An 18,329-nucleotide genomic window follows, 5' to 3' on the forward strand; every position below is an offset into this window, starting at 1 on the left:
ATTAAAAAGCCATCGAGAGAGTTGATCAAATACTATTATTTAATCAACCCTTACGATATCTTATAAATGGACTTGTATATTTGGAAAGATATTGAGGATTGAGTCAACGTAAGCTTAAAAGTATGTTTTTGAATTTTATAAAATTACTTGGATAATGAACACCGTTTTACAGAGAACGTTAAAACGATTACATTATTGTGCTGAAAAAAATATTTACTTGTTGAAGTAGATCTTCATATTCACTTGCATGATGAAGTTTTCAATCCTCTTTAAATTTAAATACTATTTTGAAGGTTAGAAAAAAATTCACGCGGAACACATTGACACGTTGTTGCACCAATAATATCGTTCACTGTGTCACTGATTATCGTTACGCCTTAGCGAGACTTCCATATCCATCGCTAGCATACCGACAATTATCGTAACCCACGGTCTCACATACAGGTCTGGTAACTCCGGCACTTTTAAGTGGTAGGAGGTGTCACCGTTAGTGAGGCACACGGTCTTGTTTCCTATCTATCCGCTAGGGGCGCCATCGGCCCGGGGCATGATAGATATAGATATATACCAATAAGATAACCTGCTCTTCGAAGTTTTTGACAGTTCATAACTCAGTGTAAAATGTGTGTCAAACTGTCTCAAAAGTTATGAGCCCTCGCTTGATGCTTATGGATTTTATTGACTTAAATATTTGAGGATTCCGTTAAAAGAAAACAATTATCACGCCCGCAATGGAATGCTATTGAACATCTCAATCATTTTTCATTCATATGTTTCTTCATTTTTGAATGTTATTCAGGATTGTTGATTCCGAAAAATCAGCTGTTCGGATCTGATTTATGATTGGCTTACCCGAGGGGGCAGCGCTGCAGACAGTGAAGACGAGAACCACGGTTCTGTCTTATTATCTGAGTCATTCCCCACCCTTCTAGTTTCCGGACCTGTATGTAAGATCGTGTCGTAAACTAACGATTCGAACTAGCGACAAATATCGTTAACTGCATCGTACAGAATCACCACTAGCGACAATTGTCGATAGGCAGCGTTAACGATAGCGATAATCGGAGGTTTTAATAATAATTCCAACGCCCTACAATTACAAAGTGCCTACAAACGACTTTTAATTAGACACGAATTGAAAGAATTTGAAAACGGCAATTGCCTTTTTGATGGCGTTGGCATATTGCATATTTCGTCGAGGCCTAAAAATTATAAATGCCCCATTGGTAATGCACAGTTTTCGGAAAATGCCATACAATTCGATCACGATTACATACAATCATGTTTTTCGTCATCTCCTTATGTAGAAAGCATTATATCTTACATATCGGGATATATTTCTTATAAATTACAATCGATGGTTGACTGTGTTACATGCAAACAGCAGTTGATAGGTGATAGTATGCCACTTCCATCAAAAATAAAAAATAGAGGTCCTTTTGTCATGCCATCCCAGGATGTAGAAGCGATTTGCAAAATTTCCGAAAGAATTATTTGCCAATATTCTCATGCGTTATTGAAAACCAACGTCAAGGCAACATTAATAAATAAAATTATGGGCCATCTAGGAACTCCATTCGACAATATCATGAATGAACATGTATTGACCCAAGACATATTCGACAATCATCGATACCAATTGTCAAAATACGTCATAGAATTTTATTTAAAATTTCGGATGCATGCTGAAGCGAAAAAAATGTCGGAAAAGAGTGTTATGTGCGATCTAAGTATACAAAACTCATATCATTTTCTAATCAGTAAACTTCACACTTGAAAACATATTTATATTTAATAGATATATGTAAAATACAAATATTTTCATAACTTATTATTGTTGTCAGTTTTTTATTTACTATCCAAAACCATTGCAAATTTCCTTCTAAACCTACAACATTTATTTCAGTCATCGAGCGATTTAGCTTTAATATTGCAATGGATAGCTCAATTGGTAGCGTGCTCTGGGGATAAGGGTGAATACATGGGTTTTACCTCCCCCGTTCTACAATTATTTATTTGCTATACTTAATCAAATATTATCTGTATTGAATTTTCTTTGGATTTTTTCATCACTTATAGGAATCGAACACAGGTCTTCTCCTCGACACTCAAGCACGCTGCCAATTGTGGCTATTGATTGAAGCATCATTATAGGCTAATCTTCCAATATTTAAGTTGTAGCCGCGCTTGGGGTTTAGTTTGGTTTATTGTTAGTTTGTTTGGTTGTTTCACAGTTTATGGTAACCCCTACTTTTAAATATAACGAGAAAAAAGTTTTCTATCAGCTCATATCATACACGTATCGCCAAAATAAAGCATACAAAACATCAGTGAGATCACCCTTGAGTCTATTATTGAACATACACGAGAGTGCTTATGAAAATGAAATATAATATGAATAAATATAAAAAATTTAAAAAGTGCACAATACATGTGAATAATAAATGTATGCATTTGTTGAGGATTTTTGAATGTGTGTTTAAAACGCCGAACCTCTCCTTTCCCCGCTAATGGCATCGACATTTCTGGCGCAAGTAACATATATCTATTATGTCTACGCCAATGGGTCGCGCGTGCGCAGAATGACCAAAAGTAACTTGCTCTGTCTCACTTCATCGCCGTCCTCGCCACTTATAGGGAAGCAGAGGGCGCTGGCAATATAGGAATATTACGATCTTCCGATGAGAAGCCCGTAAGACGGCAATGCCGTCTAATAAATGAGATGCTGGTGTGCAAATCATTAATCTACGAAAGAATTTTGTTGAAAATATGTAAATTTGACAAACTGGTGAATTTGAAAAATTAACAATATTGCAAGTAATTATGCAATTGCAAAATGCATTTTTCGAAAAATGGCACCACCAGACGATATAGACTTTTTTCCTGGGACCTTCCTGAACACAATGCAGAAAACCGCATCTCGATATCTGCTGTCTCCAAAAATTTCTTTATTCCGGCTGATTTTGATCTAAATGCCCTGGACTTGAGGTCCGACTGTAGGCAGAAAATACACCTCTTTAGGGGGAGGGGAAGGGGGGGGGGGGGGGTTACACTCCAAAACTGACCTTACCTAATATTAGGCGTACAGAGCTGTCGATTTATTTTATGACTATGTTTCTCGATAGAAATAACCATCTGAAACGGGAAATTGATTTCATCATTTTAGGCAGTTTTCAAACTTTTTATTTTCCAAAAAATGAATACATCGAAAATCCAATACGATTGATAGTTCAGAGCCGTCTTCTGAACATGTAAAAAAATTTGCAATTCTTAATCTTCACAATTGTGGGAGAAGATGAATTTTTAAGGAATTTTTTGTCGAAAAAAATGTTATAATTGTAATTTATAATTATACATCAACGTAAAATAGATTATATAACTTCAGAAAAGTAAATTAACAACAAAATAAATGTCATCAACGATATTGTCGATAAGAATTAAAAGGCCCATACATAGGACCTTAATTTTGACAGAATTTTTCTTGCCATCTTATCTGAGCCAATTTGATGAGACGACGTGTACGCCTATAGAATTCAACTGTCGTTGCGTCGATTGTGAAACCGATTTATTCTCTTTCTATTCCGCTGCTGTGCGAGGCAATAAGCTGTTTTTCCAAGCGAGCAGCAAAATAGTGCATTTTTCATCATCATGGCAACACACCCTTTGTTCAATTCTAAAATTGCTTCAGCTACCGCTGTTTCCACATGTAGTCTACACTTCTGCCAGATCACGCTGTGGAAACTTTTGTTTGCATTTTGGGTCCGACACGATGAGCAGCGTTCCAACAACGAAACATCGGACAATCTCTTGTGTATAGATAGGATTCTTTTCAGATATATTTCTTTCACTGGTGTGTCAACATGCCCCAAATGAGGACCTGGCTCCTCTCCTCGTGCAACTGCCGCTTCAGAAATACATAACAACTAACAAGGTATAGTATACCTGCACTCACGTTCAAGGACGGTCAAATATATCTCATAAAAGCTGGAAGCACGCATGATATAGGTAATAAACATCTTTCATTATTTTCCATGAATGAGTATGCTATCACAGTTCTCGACGTACATTTATCTCATAAAATAATTCCTCTAAAATTCATCTCCTCCCACAATTGTGAAGATTGAGTATTGCCGATTTTTTTACATGCTCAGAAGACCGTTCTGAACAATCAATCGTATTGGATTTTCGATATACTAATTTTTTCAAAAATAAAAATTTTGAAAACTGCCTATGGAATCAATTTCCCGTTTCAGATGGTTATTTCTATCGAGAAACATGGCCAGAAAATAAATCGACAGCTCTGTACGCCCAATATTAGGTAGGGTTAATTTTGGAGTGCAGTTCCCCCCCCCTTGAAATCATGAACTTGATTGAATTTTGATGTAAAACAAATTGGTTTTTCAACATGATTGTCACGTACTTATTTTCTTGAGAAAAATATCGTGAAAAGTATTGGTTTATTCATAACTTTTAAGCCAAGTATCATTATGGGCCGATTATTCGTTACATCGTTATATACTATTTATTTGTAAGTGATTTAGTTTGTGATCTTGAGGAGGTATATGGTCCAGCAGGACTGAGCGCCTGGTTACCCCCTTCTAACATACAATACAATACAATTGAGGAAGTATAATTTTTTGAAATTGTTCTGTGAATCTATGATTCAAGACGGAAAAACGGGTTTAGAATTCAATCAATATCTCTTTTCGTTGTCAAGTTATATCCAACTAAAAAGTTGAACCAGGAAATTTTTATAATTTGTAACTCAAGTACAAATTGAGATAAAGATTTCGAAGAAATCAGGAATGCTCTTTTCAATAGGCAGATTGAGATGGAAAAAATATAACAAATCAAAAATTCGATTTTAAAATTTTGTCGGGTTTCATATGGAAAGCATCAGATGTATTTAAGTACAGTACTGTCTCGTCTTTCAATGTGGGAATGGGAAATTAAAAATATAAATGAAGGGAAACAAAACGTAAATTGAATTTTGGTTGAGAAGAAAAAAAAAATTAAATATATTTGGTGTACATTCATATTAATTATCTCCCATTGTAATTTTAAACGTAAATTGTACAGCACCACTGATTGGGGAAAAGTGCACAGACCATTGCAAAAGGTCATTTCTTGTAACCGCAAAATTCTTTCTCGGAAGAAAAACACCTTGTCGCGTGTATGGATCCCAAGATATGTTAGAACCAGGAACAATATCTTTTATTGGACCTGTACTGACCTCAGTTGACGCATCCAGAGTCCAGTCAACCCATAACGCAACTCCATTGCAATTTCCAGTACTGCAATTAGATTGGCAAGCAATAATGATTGTGTCGAATCATTTTAATAAGATAAGCTGCCGATATTTTTTTATGGCAAACAATGCTACATTGAAACAGCATTCAATGAAAATATCAATTCAAATATCGTGAAGACATATATTTTGAAATGATCGATTGGACAATGTTTGCAATTGCAGTTTTATTGTAGAAAAGTATGATGGGAGAAGTAAGCATATCTGTGGGAATATTACCTATTTCATACAATAGAAATTTCAGTACTCTGTTTCTGAAACGTGCGGTTTAGACTTGAGGATTTACTAGACAACCGTAAAGCGGCACAGGAAACTTTGAGGGAAATTCCATAAAAAATATAATAGATATTGGAATTTAAAAAAACCTACCATGCTATGAAAGCTGTATCAGAATTTTGAATATCAGGCTGATGATCTATATTTCTGTCAAGGTGCAATTCTACAACGGTGAAAGGAGCCGTCAAAGCCTGTCCCGGATATTCCCAAAGAGGATGTGCTTCTATCTGATTATCGCTTATATCACTAGAAACCTGTAAAAATTGTTCCTATTACCAATTTAAATTACGGTAGAGCTCAAACTATGCAGTCAATGAATTAATTATTTCATCAGTACCTGAACAAGTTCATCAAACCTAGACATATCAAATCCTTCGCATTTTCTAACTGGTGCACGGATCTTGTGTAAATCTTTGAATTCTACTGCAACAGCTCTGACGGTAACTGCCGATGGTATGCGTGCAATGTGCTTTGGATATCTCGAACTCAGATGCCAAAAGTATATGTTATCCCATGCGAGAATGGAAGTAACAAAGTTAGGTTCGCCAAAAATTAAGTTCACTCCATCATCTGGATTCAAATCATCTTTCGAATTAACAATGCGAACTTTCTCAGACAGACCATTAGCCTTCACAAACATTTCCATCACTCTGTGGGAGAGACCGTTACTCTCAAAAATGATAACCTGTGAATTGATTAGTATAATTAGTGTGTTAGTCAAAAAGTAAATTTTTAGGGCACGTCACAGAATTTTAGATCTACTCCAGAATTTTTATTATGACAGTACTGGTCATAAAACGAAATCCACTTGAAAAAACAAAATTTCAACCATCCACACCTGAGATATGATTTAATTTGCATTTAGGAATTGATACAGTGAGACATCAAATATTTGTTATTTATAAATATTTATAATTATTTTAGAAAATTATATACATTTTGCTGTTGTGAAAATTCTCTTTTTGATAAAGACTCATAGGTTTGTTTATTGAACCAAATATTTCGATTTAAAAATATATTTATTCTTTTTTTTCTGTTAACGATCTTATTTTGTTTCACTGAAGTGTGCACATGGCTGATTCCATCTCAAATCATACAGGACAGCGCAGGTCATATTCCACAATTGCTTGTAACTGACCTATGATTTCCTCACCCAAAATAAGAGCATAAGTATATTTTATTATGACCCACATAAATTTTTTGCGCCTGATAACGATTTTTGAAGAATTTAAGGTAAATATAGACTAATATTTATCGTACAATTTCCGAAAAATAACCGCTATTTCGTAAGTTTTGAGCTTTTCTAAAAATTCTTGTTTTGGAATATGTAAAATCTGACACTGTTGAATCAAATATCAAAATCCAAGAAATTTGTAGAATTGCAAAAAATATAAAAATTAAAAAAAAAAAATTACCAATTTGATAATCAAAACACAAAGAAAAGAATAAAAACTAATGTTCCATTTTGTAGAATCGGAAAGAATGATAAAATAAGATAATTGTAGCAAACAAATCTAGACTTCTCGTGTTTGTTAAAAAATATTCGGAATGAAAAATAAATTTCACATGCGATAACAAGTAGTGAATCGATTCAAAAATGCTTCTACGAAATTCAAAAACTGATATTATATTGTTTTCGCAGGAATTCGCATCTGCAGGGAAATGCAGAATTGAATCATATTCAATGGAGGAGGCCTTCTTATTCCTTACACTACTCAGGAGCGTATCTGACCATGTAAATATAGCTGCCAAATGAAAATAATTAGATAAATAAGAATAAAATCGATAACTCGATTAATAATAAATCCACATTGCCATTCATAGGGTAGATAGTGTATACTCCCTACCAAACATACTAAGTTTTCCGAAAAATCAAAACTGGGCTTTTTCTGAAAAAAGACTTTTTTTTCAGCTAGCTATATTTTTTGCAATTTTGCAAATTTGTTGGGTTTTGATCTTTGATTCAACGAAGTGTCAAATTCTACGTATTCCAAAATAAGAATTTTTAGAAAAGCTCCAAAATTGCGAAATGGCGGTTATTTTTCGGAAATTATACATTGAATATAAAAAAAAAAAAGCATATTACTTCAAAATCTTAAAAAATCTTGAAAAATTTATTTGGTTAATAATAAAAAATACGTTTACACTTATTTTGGGCGAGGAAGCACGTATGTCATCAGTTATGTATAATTATGGAATATAATTCTGCTGGCCGGCATGGTTTGAGATGGATTCAGTCTAATGATTTATCAGAGATATTTTCCAAGCATCTTCATGTTCGTTTTCACTCACCTTCTTTGATCCAAGTTTAGCTGCAGCTAAACCTAGCAAGCAATTGTCTGACAAACACAAGCATACAGAATCTGACGTGATCCTTTTTTCTAATGCTTGTATGTACTTTTTATTGCGCTTCTTATCATTCAATTGCCCTATTCGTGTTCTCGAGTAGGCCAAGTGAACGAAACAGTCACATATTGGTCGCTGATAGTTGACTTCATCCATACTGTAGTCAAATAAATAACAGATTAGCTCTACTTTCTAATTTTATGAACAGATTTGCATTCAAAGATTAATGTTATCTTTCTATTCTTGAGATATAAATCGTTCGTAGCTTGATACAAGAATTCTTGGATGCAGCATATTAAGTACATTGTGCTTGATAATTTATTGAAATTTTTACACTTTTTCTTACGCACAAATTCTCCCTCAAAAGACTGCATTAGTCAACTTTAACCGACCGAGGAAAGTGTCACTCATTTTGACTATTATTTGTGCATCGTTGATGTGGAAATGCTGCAGATTGCGCAATTTTATATGCAACGCCGTACACAAATATATAAAAAAAAAAAAAAATGTTCTACACAACAATAAAGCCAGAAAATGTATTTCCGTGAATGAATCACCACTAATTTTGTTTGACATTGCATGTGTGATTTGCTAGAATGATATTTGAAATATTAGGTTTTCGATTTTCCAAAACGTAAGACATTGTTTGGCTCGAAATTTCATGTATATTCTCTGATTAGTGTAGGACAGTGTGTGAATTTTATCATCGGCAGGATTTTGTGTAGAAATTATAGGAAAATATTATTGTTTTCTAATCTTCACAAAAAATTTTAGATCCTTGGTTGGATGACACCGTATCTTCGTAGAATTTGTAATGAATATTCCAAAACTCTGAAGTCAATATACAAAAAAATTATAATCAATAATTTTATGACAGAATATGAGTTTCAGTTTCAGTAGTACTTAATAGGAAGCTGACAATCATATGACGTACAATGTATTTTTCCGAAAACTGCAAGGCAAACACATCATAGCTTTTAACCAAAATCCCAGCTCACAATCAAATTTACGAACACTAACAGGAGAATATACTGTAAAATATTGGGTAGAAAAAAATAGCCTTTCAAAATATCGAAAAAAAACTGGTATTTCTAATTTTTCAGGCCATTCTGATGCCTGTGTGATTCGTTTCATATCTCTGGTGAAAAAGTTACTCCATAGTGAACTTTAGTGTGATCAACCACGTTTGATTATTGCAAAAATTGTAACTCAGACTCTTGATTTTAAAGTAAATCATATCAGGTACTGTACAAGTACAAACTCCGACCAACTAGCGCTAACATTTCACTAAGATCGAACAGATTCTGATAGAGGCAAGGTTTTACCACAACAAGATCACGTGGAATACCTCACATATTTAAGTAATATGATTATTAACCTTGATCCGTCATTCAGGTGATACCAGAAAGAATATTCGTCATGAGAAGTGACCAACGTTAATTCTTGTCCAGAGCAAATTTCATACGCCGGTGATAGGTAATAAACTGCTTGCATCCAATGATCTCTCCATGGAATTTTTTCATTCAATTCAACTGTGCTCTTTCCATGATTCAACTCTAACTTCACATCTGGATGTTCCCAAACTGGTGCACAGCTTAAAAGTACCTAAATCGATGATTGCTATGTTACTGCACAGAATGTAAATTTGTTCCCCACAACCCACGACAATTTTTTTACCCACAAACACTCTCACAAGGAACATCAGTTTCGTGTTCTCTGCCAATTTTGTTGCAAGTCACCAATGTAGTAGAGCCTTGAAAACTACAAGATACGTATTTTTTTTTATCAGTAGAAAACGGTTCAAAGGGAAAAAGCAACCTCCAAAAATGGGCACCCAATAGGGTAGTTGCTCAGTTTCAGATAGAAGCGCTGAATGTATTCGGGTGAAGCTAACACTGAAATATTTTATTCATCAATAGAAAAATTCCAACATTGGTTTCGTTCACACACATCAAGCGCATCAAGAAATCACCCCGTTGGGTGCCCATCTTTGGGGGTCGTTTTCACCCATAAAATCGTTTTTGCTCCAATAAAAAAATACCTATCCTTCAGTTTTCTATGCTCTACAACATAGATAGTTGCAACGAATTAGCAGGGGACACCAAACTAATGTTTTTTGTCAATATTACACCATATATAATAATACCTGCCCCTCGGTATCCATCTTCAAATCCCACCACATAAATACTGCATGCGCAGTGCCTGCTGCAATGGATTTAGTTTTATGACTGAAGCTTTCTGACAGTTGAAGGGTTGCTACATCAGACCAATCGAATCTAAAAATGAGACGGAAACACGATGCATGAAAATGAATAATCACTTTCTCAACTTCTAATTTATCAAGTACCTGCAGACTGCCAAAGGTTTGGTCAAAAGTTTGAATGAGTCACGTGGCAACTGACTAAGCTGTAAATCATGGACTGCAGCAGCACCGCTGCATGATCTAGTGACAGTTGGCGTATCAACAAGGATTTTATCACCAGTAGAATTCAAAACTGGTTCTATCCTGTTCCAAGCACATACCAGTGGGCTGTCAACAACTTGAGCCCAGACTGTGCCGCTATGTGGAATAACTATACTGTCGTTCTGAATTCAATAATATATTTTAATACTACAGAGCTTGATGATAAGAGATGTCAGCAGCATTTTCTGAATGTTAACTGATCTACTTGAAAATGTGCTCTCTGATTGTTCAACTTTTAATCTCAATAATACTTACATCCAGCAAAACCTTGTGAGCATGTCGAAATGTGGATAATGCGCCTTCCCCGATTAATTCAGTATCAAAAACCTCAGTAACTAAAATGTTGGCACGATTTGGCATATCTCCATCTATTCCAACAGTGATCTCTGTTGATCGTTTGAAAATCAATTTAATCTTATCCGCATATCCATTATCTTCGATTATTTTAATTGCACATTCTGCCATTGGTTTAAATGCCTGAAAATTTTGTCTGTACCAATTAATTGACACTTATACTTTCACCAAATACGATGTTAAATTTTTATGGAGATTTTGTCGACGCAACAGAAATGGCATTATATTTTTCAGCAATTTCAGCTGATATTTAAGCATATATATTTATAGTGAATCTTTTAATGTAGCAAAGACTAATTTTGTTTTGCCAGAATGAAGTTGTTAAAAATTCAATTTAGCGATACGAAATGGTGAATTATTAGTGTTTTTATTTTAAATCAGATTTGATGTCAACAGACTTTTTCGACTTCCAGAATCATGAGATAGTGATTGCATTATCCAATTTTGTCTAATTTAAGTCTTCTATTCAAACAAATCTGATGTAAATGGGGTTCATCGATGGTCAACAACTATCAAGTCATCAGTCATTGACTTTCAAGCTGGCAATGGTAACAAAGACTTTTTATAGTTAATTTTTTAATAACAACACTAGGGAACCCATTGAAGATCACTTGTTTCATATTCAAATTAGAATTTACAGTAATGAGTTTTTATGAGACTCAATATACTTGTAAGGTCAATATAATTTTCGTTAATATTTAGCACTGCATGCACTTAGAGCTGAAATATTGGAAGTCATACATATTGATTGAGCATTTACAGTGGCACTAGCAAACTAAAGTTACAAAACACTGGACACCATGTTTGTTGAATGATTGTTTATAGAGTTTTTCACAACTATTTAATAACTTATAAATTACAGGGAAAAATCAGATAAAAAATGTGGCCTAAGCTCGTTTCCGTTTGCATTACCGATCTGTGAAAAGCAGGTATTTACCTCACACGCAGTTATTGTATCAGCCCCACATTTGGCAGCCATCATTGAGAGCAGGCCTGTTCCAGTCCCAATATCAAGTACGTTAGCTTTTTTTCCTAACGCATGTTTTTTGTCAATCGCTGCTTTTAAAGCAGCAAAATATTTTTCATTCTGTAAAAATTAGTAAAGTAATAAATAAACAGTGATGCTTTATTTTTTGCCAACTTTGATGCAGCTAGTTCTACTAATTACCCTTTCTTTGTCGTGCAGCATATCTGCGAATGCTGAGCGCGCCACTTCTTGGTGATAATCATAATCCGGATCTTTCTCTTCCCAGCATATTGTTCCTGTCATTGGATTGAAGCTCTGTGTGAAGACGCTCATGTTTTTATTACGCACAATTCCTCGAGATAGCTGCCTTACTGCAAAACGTCTGTGAAAGAAAAATGAAATATAAATTTTATTCAATTTTCAACGTCCATGAAATAGCCGTTATTTTGAAAACTCCTTTTTCTAAGACAAACGTTATAAGCCCTCGCTTTTAGCTCGAGAATGTCTCAAACAGAGAAAAAATCGCTGAGATCAATTTGATTTCGCTATTTTACATTGATTTCCATGAAGAAACTAAATTTCAAATTCTTGAATAGGATGTGCTGAATATAAAAGAAAAATAGTGAAAAAACAAGTTACATGCTCCGTCAACTTCTTATATTTCCGCAACTATTCAACTCGTGACATTGATTTTGGTAACATTGAAGTAACGAAACATTAAAATGAAATTCACTGCTTAGCAGCCTTCGACTGAAGCTGAAGGTATTCAGTTTTTAAACTATGAGAAGGGTTTGTTTTATTATGGTTTTCTAAATTTCAGAGAAATGTAGAGTAGAAAAATAGCAACTTTTCCCAAAAATGCATCATTACATTAACTTTACAAACTTGGACCGCCTTCAGTTTCGGCATTAGAGGCTGAGGAATGCTATATTTATTCAAGTTACATTCTATAAATTATTGATCACAAATGAAATATTAAAATTTTTCTGGCAACATACCAATGAGATCGCAATGTATGGGCGTGCAGAGTCCTAGTTTTCATTCAAATCATACAATAGTCGTGATCTTGTTCACAACCATAAGCCCCAACAGACAAACATTATTTTGTAGTGATACTTCATGTACACTAATCATGTTATTGAATTTTCATAATCTGTGTGTTCACCTATCCATAATTGCTATCTCATTGTTATGTTTTTAAAACAATTTGAACGTTTCATTTAGAATTAGAGCTTATACCTGAAATTTCAATCGATCACAATTGATTAAAAAAAGTTTAAAAGTAAATAGATAAAAAATCAACCTAGTTCATATGGTCAAAATGAACATTCATACCACCTTAAATCATAATTTATAAATAAATTAACGTGTTCGATTATTACAACAAATCTGATGATCAAAATTCGGTCTTATACGACATTGTTATCATAGATATTCACGCCTATAAAAATTCTTACTATTCTATTCTAGCATGCATCGAGCATCGTTACTTTTTATCACTTTTTGAAATCCATAATTTGATTATGTATTGAAACATTTTTTTAAATATATAATTAGGCAGAGCAAAACGACATCTTACATTATTTCATTTATTTTTCCGGTTTTCAGCATCTTTTCTATGCTGCTTAATGCAATGACGAATGCCTCTCCTTGCTCTAGTACTATCTAAAATCAACTAGGTAGAAGTATCAAGTTATGCAGACTCTATAAGTAATGAGTAATAACATGGCATACCCCTATAAATGATTGCCAAAAACTGGGACATTATTCATAAAGACATCAAAAGACACAACTACTAGGACTGCAAGTGGTATAGCAGTGCAGAGAATATGGTTATATGACTTGACAGGTTAATATCTACACGAAAAGACATAGCACACATCCATACATCTAAGTAGCGTCACGAATACCGCAGAAATGGAACTACAGATATGAACAGAGCGAGAAGGAAAAATTACACAAAACAGTTTTCAACATGGCTTATAGATTTTTGATATTCTTTATTGCAACGATATTCAAGAAACTCAAGACTTACGAACATGTATTTGAAATTATACATGTAATTAAAATACATATAAAATTTATAAACATTGAAGAAAAAAACACTATAGAACGATCAACAAATAAATATCTTATAGCTCATCGGAAATGCTAGCAACATTTACCGTGACATACAAAGTTTTTTAAGTGTCAATGGTCGAGAAAAGAAAATAATATGTGAATTGACGTTTCGGCCCTAATGGGGGAGAGTGGGTCTGCTTAGAATTGAAACAAATTTATTAATGAAACATTGTTGCAAAGGAACTGTGTTATTGTCCACGCGTAGTAATGAAATAATGAATTGAAAGAGAAAAGGAAAAGGTTTGAAACTTAGTAACAATAACGGAACGAAACATTAAGAACAGTCATATCCTAGAAGTTTCTATGAATTAAGTTTGATTAGAAACTAAGTTTTCTACTAATACTTGAGAAAGTCAATCTGGCAGGGTATGAGTATGTATTGCTTCATTATTTACTAAATTTTAGGCAATCATAAAATATTGAATGGATGATTATTGTAAATCATTACTTGACATTAAAAAATCTAACCTCATATTCTAGATGGAGGGCGAACTTGCTGACTGCCGGAAAAGAACCAATCCATTGAAAATATTTCTGAAAAACTGTATAATTAGGTATTTCAGAAAAAATTTCTCGAAAGTTTTTAATTTACTATGAAAAACCCCAGTTTCCACATTGAACTGAAATGAGTTCCTAAAATATAAGTATGTTTTATTTTAAATACAGGTTACTAAGTTTTAGACAATGGTAGATGTATTATTTTCACTACCTTAGATGTACCGTGACTATCAATTGATTCGTGTACGATCATATCTATTGCATAAAAGTGCAGGCCTGGCTAAAAATGCACAAGATTGTTTGGTCAGATATGATGGATGCAGAATTTGATTTTAAAACAATTGAGCGGTCAAAAGTTTCATTGACAATTATTGTAGAAAATATTTGTGATTAAATAAATAATTGAAGATTCCTAGAACTAGTAACAATTGAAATGTTTGACATGGCTCGTACAAGGTCACTACTAGCGACAAATGGTACCTCTACCTTCAGCGAGTTTCAACATAACGAGTTTTTCTGGAAATACATTGTTACATTCGTGTTACAAGTTTCAACTTGGTAATTTATCTGTGATAATGAAGAGTAGTTTACAAATAACGTATAAGTGGCGCAGATAAAAAAATTTCTGAGCATCTCGAACCTTCGGGCCTGGTATGTCTCAATAAGATTAGAATCTGTGATTGGGTTTGGTCGCTTATTAATTCATGCACGTATGGCAATTCAAGATATAGGTGTCCATAATTGGGAAAAATGCCAACTTTCTAATAAATAAGAGTAATAAAATTACAAAGGTGACTCAAACAAGCAACTTACCAAATTTTTCTTTGAAGTGTTACCACGAATAGCTGGATAAATAATCAAACAAAATTCAAACAAAACAGCTGGTCATAGGTTAAGTTCGTATACAAAAAATTTAAATTACAGAGCTTAAAGGTTTCAAATTCGGACATGAAGTTTTTTGTGCTTATAACATGTACAGATTGGATACACGTGACATTTATAACCTCAGATTATCAAAATCTAATTAGCGATTGTGTCTGTATATAAGTAGATATTTGCAAGTTAAATCTCAAAATTCATTATTTGTTTCGGAGTAATATTTAACCACAGTGTATTCAACCTAACATCGGATGGAGAAACAAACGCCTCCTGTGATCTGAATCAACCCGGCAAAATTTAATTGTGAAATAGAAACATTTGGTAATGACAAATTTTATGGAAATAAATTTTCATCAACAAATTAGATTTTATTTCACTACTATCTGAAACCAAATTTTTACTCTAATTTACCAGTCACAATTGAATAAAAACGTCTATGCAAAATCCTCCACTAGTGTTTTCAACCAACGTCCTAGACCAAAATCGTGAAAACTGGAGATATAGGATGCTTTCCGTTTACATCAATTTTCAGTACAATTACAGTATATGCTCTAAGAGTCGTACGTGATTTCAGTAATCTGATCTAACGAAATAAGCCTGTTACATACGCTTCTGATCAGGGAAGTTCTTACGTTGCCCACCAGTCAACTCTGCCGTCGTCAACAAAGTAAAGGGTCCCTACTACAAAGACGGCGACCACTATGTTTGACTCTTGATGAAAACACATCATTTGAATATGTCTCTCTACCTAATAAAAAAGTTCTGAACAAATGAACTGGTAAAAAAGATTATAATAACATTAGTATAAAAAAGATTATAATAACAATAGTATACATATGAAGTTGGCGGTGGGGTGAGATGCCGAAAACAAAACAAAAAGCATCTAGCAAACAAAACTTCCTTTGACAGCTGTCCTCGGCTGTTTATGACAGTCTTTGACAAATATTTTTATAGGTATCTGTTTCTGACACGCAAAAAATAGACCTGCAAACGAGAATTATCAAGATGATTCCCGACGGGAATTGTCTTTTTCGCGCGCTGGCGTATTGTGTATACGACACTCAAGATCGACACGCAGAGGTGAGACTGAAGCCGTGTTCGTACATTGACTGCCAGTACTAAAAATTCCCTAGGACAGAGACAGAGCTGTCCACGAACTCTGCAGCGCAAAAGAGATAAAAGATTGCTGACAGTACTGTCAGTCAATTTTCGAACACGGCCTGAGTATCGTTTTAAATATATCATACTGGCAAACATTGCAGCAGAAGTAATGAAACAGAACTCGAGGAGAGTTATATCAGAGAAGGAATAGGTTTTTTTGGATCCTGTAAATCCTTGATCCAGTTAACCACTAAGTAAGAGCCTTCCCAGTTTCTTTGTGGTTTCGGACATCGTCGTTTCTATCTTCGAGGTTGAAAGAGCCAGACAAAATCTCCGGGATTAAATTTTATGTCCCTGGCTCGAATATCATAACGAGTTTTTAATTTGTCTGAAGCCATAGAAATTCTATTTGTAGCAAAGCTATGAATTTCTTCTACTATGGGGAAAATAATAACTATAGCAAAATAAGTTGCCAAATGCTACTGGGGATGCATGGCATCGGGGGTTTTGTACATGTGAGTGGATTCGTTTACGAAAACAATCTGAGCAGGTCTGCATAGGGAGCCAATAGCAATGTCGGGTTGATCGGAAACAACCGATTCACAGTTGCAGACCTGTCATTAAATCAGCACAAATAAATTCACCTGTCTAACAGACTGTATAAGGAAATAGTGAGGCGCGAAGCGCCGAGGTGGGGTTGGTGCGCGAAGCGCGCAGGGACGAAGCCCTTAGTAATAAAAATATAACAATTAGGAATACCGAGTGCCTGAAATATCTTCTTATGAACTTTGTTTTTGTAGGAAATATTGTACGACTCATCGTCGTCAATCCTTTATATAGGTATTCACTGCGATGAATATAAGTATATGTAAATTCATAAGTGTTAAACACGCAAATTTCAAAGACACTTGTCATAAAAACAAAGGCATTATAAAAAAAAAATGGGTGCGTGTACTTATGTACGCGCGTGAGAAATTATACTTCTTTGGCATCATTAAAAAACAATAAAACAAATAACGGATGTCCTACATTATATTTAAATAATCTATTAAATTTTTGTCACGAACTTTTTATTAAATGGTCTGTTAAATTTATTTCTTTATTTTGTAAATATTAAAAAACCAATAATAAATATTCAACATTGATAATTTAATAATATTTAGTATTAATTATATTAAATAATGATATTTAATTTATATCAATAAATAATACATACGGATAACTAACCTTAATTATATTGGAGCACTTGAAAAAGTATTTTCGTACTATTTTTTCACTAATATTCACAAATTTTTCGAGACTTAATGAATTCGGTCGAGTGGGCAACTTAAATAATACACACGGATAACTAACCTCAATTTTATTGGAGCACTAAAAAAAAGTATTTTAGCACAATTTTTTCACTAATATTCACAAATTTTTCGAGACTTAATGAATGCGGTTGAGTGGGCAACTTCATCCTGTTAATTTTGTGTTACAGTGATGCGCGCGCATCTTGAAATTGAATTCGGTTGAGTGGGCAACTTCATCCTGTTAATTTTGTGTTACAGTGATGCGCGCGCATCTTGAAATTGAATTCGGTTGAGTGGGCAACTTCATCCTGTTAATTTTGTGTTACAATTTTGTGTTACAGTGATGCGCGCGCATCTTGAAATTTCACTCTCATCAGTTTTTCATAACGCGCCTAAAGAAGTATAACTTCAAAAATCAGGTGATTTTTGTTCCCAAACCATGACCTTTTCAGCTCTTAGAGCATATACCATGCAGGAAGCCTGGCGGCGGAAAAAGTGTCCCCGAGTGCGAAAGAGAGGATCATAGTAAGACGAGCATTCCTCTCTTCAGAAAGTGTGGCGTAAAAGTAAGATAGAACAATACCATGTGCAGCCTGTCCTTGTCGCTCTACAACCTGGATGGCTGATACGTTTCTTCTCAGCCAATAAAATGCCGAGTAAAAAAGATGGAGTGTCCAGGGTAAACCGGGGAAATATATCTCGCTCTCTCATTACTACGGCCAC

General features: G+C 34.2%; 1 protein-coding gene and 1 long non-coding RNA gene across 6 annotated transcripts; one reads left to right on the top strand and one right to left on the bottom strand.

Annotated features, from left to right (window-relative positions):
- Window positions 1-4,994: 4,994 nt before the first annotated feature.
- Window positions 4,995-15,771, bottom strand: LOC124182966 (protein arginine N-methyltransferase 7). 5 transcript variants are annotated; one of them, XM_046570847.1, is made up of 13 exons: window positions 14,546-14,682; window positions 14,305-14,370; window positions 13,295-13,380; window positions 11,917-12,097; window positions 11,686-11,835; window positions 10,650-10,871; window positions 10,278-10,516; window positions 10,077-10,206; window positions 9,309-9,535; window positions 7,877-8,087; window positions 5,922-6,269; window positions 5,678-5,838; window positions 4,995-5,294 (listed from the first exon to the last, which is right to left on the bottom strand). In XM_046570847.1, the coding sequence occupies exons 1-13, from the start codon at window positions 14,585-14,587 to the stop codon at window positions 5,039-5,041; spliced, it is 2,319 nt and encodes a 772-aa protein (XP_046426803.1). In that variant the 5' UTR covers window positions 14,588-14,682; the 3' UTR covers window positions 4,995-5,038. The 5 variants fall into 5 exon arrangements, with proteins under 5 accessions (XP_046426803.1, XP_046426802.1, XP_046426804.1 ...); XM_046570846.1 differs by having other exon boundaries at window positions 5,678-5,853; XM_046570848.1 differs by lacking the exons at window positions 13,295-13,380; window positions 14,546-14,682 and adding an exon at window positions 15,625-15,771 and having other exon boundaries at window positions 5,678-5,853.
- LOC124182989 lies at window positions 11,622-14,365 on the top strand. The gene is made up of 3 exons (XR_006870900.1): window positions 11,622-11,762; window positions 11,935-14,208; window positions 14,317-14,365. It is a non-coding gene; the product is annotated as an uncharacterized LOC124182989 (long non-coding RNA).
- Window positions 15,772-18,329: the final 2,558 nt, after the last annotated feature.

This window comes from Neodiprion fabricii, chromosome 5, assembly GCF_021155785.1.
Source record: "Neodiprion fabricii isolate iyNeoFabr1 chromosome 5, iyNeoFabr1.1, whole genome shotgun sequence".
Lineage (NCBI taxonomy): Eukaryota > Metazoa > Arthropoda > Insecta > Hymenoptera > Diprionidae > Neodiprion > Neodiprion fabricii.

Bases quoted from the DNA above. Each gene is read 5' to 3' on its own strand.
- LOC124182966 (XM_046570846.1), bottom strand. From the start codon at position 14,587: ATGATCGTACACGAATCAATTGATAGTCACGGTACATCTAAG. The intron at 14,371-14,545 runs GTAGTGAAAATA...ACAGTTTTTCAG, and splicing joins ATAGTCACGGTACATCTAAG to AAATATTTTCAATGGATTGG. The intron at 13,381-14,304 runs GTTAGATTTTTT...AGTTGATTTTAG, and splicing joins CCCTCCATCTAGAATATGAG to ATAGTACTAGAGCAAGGAGA.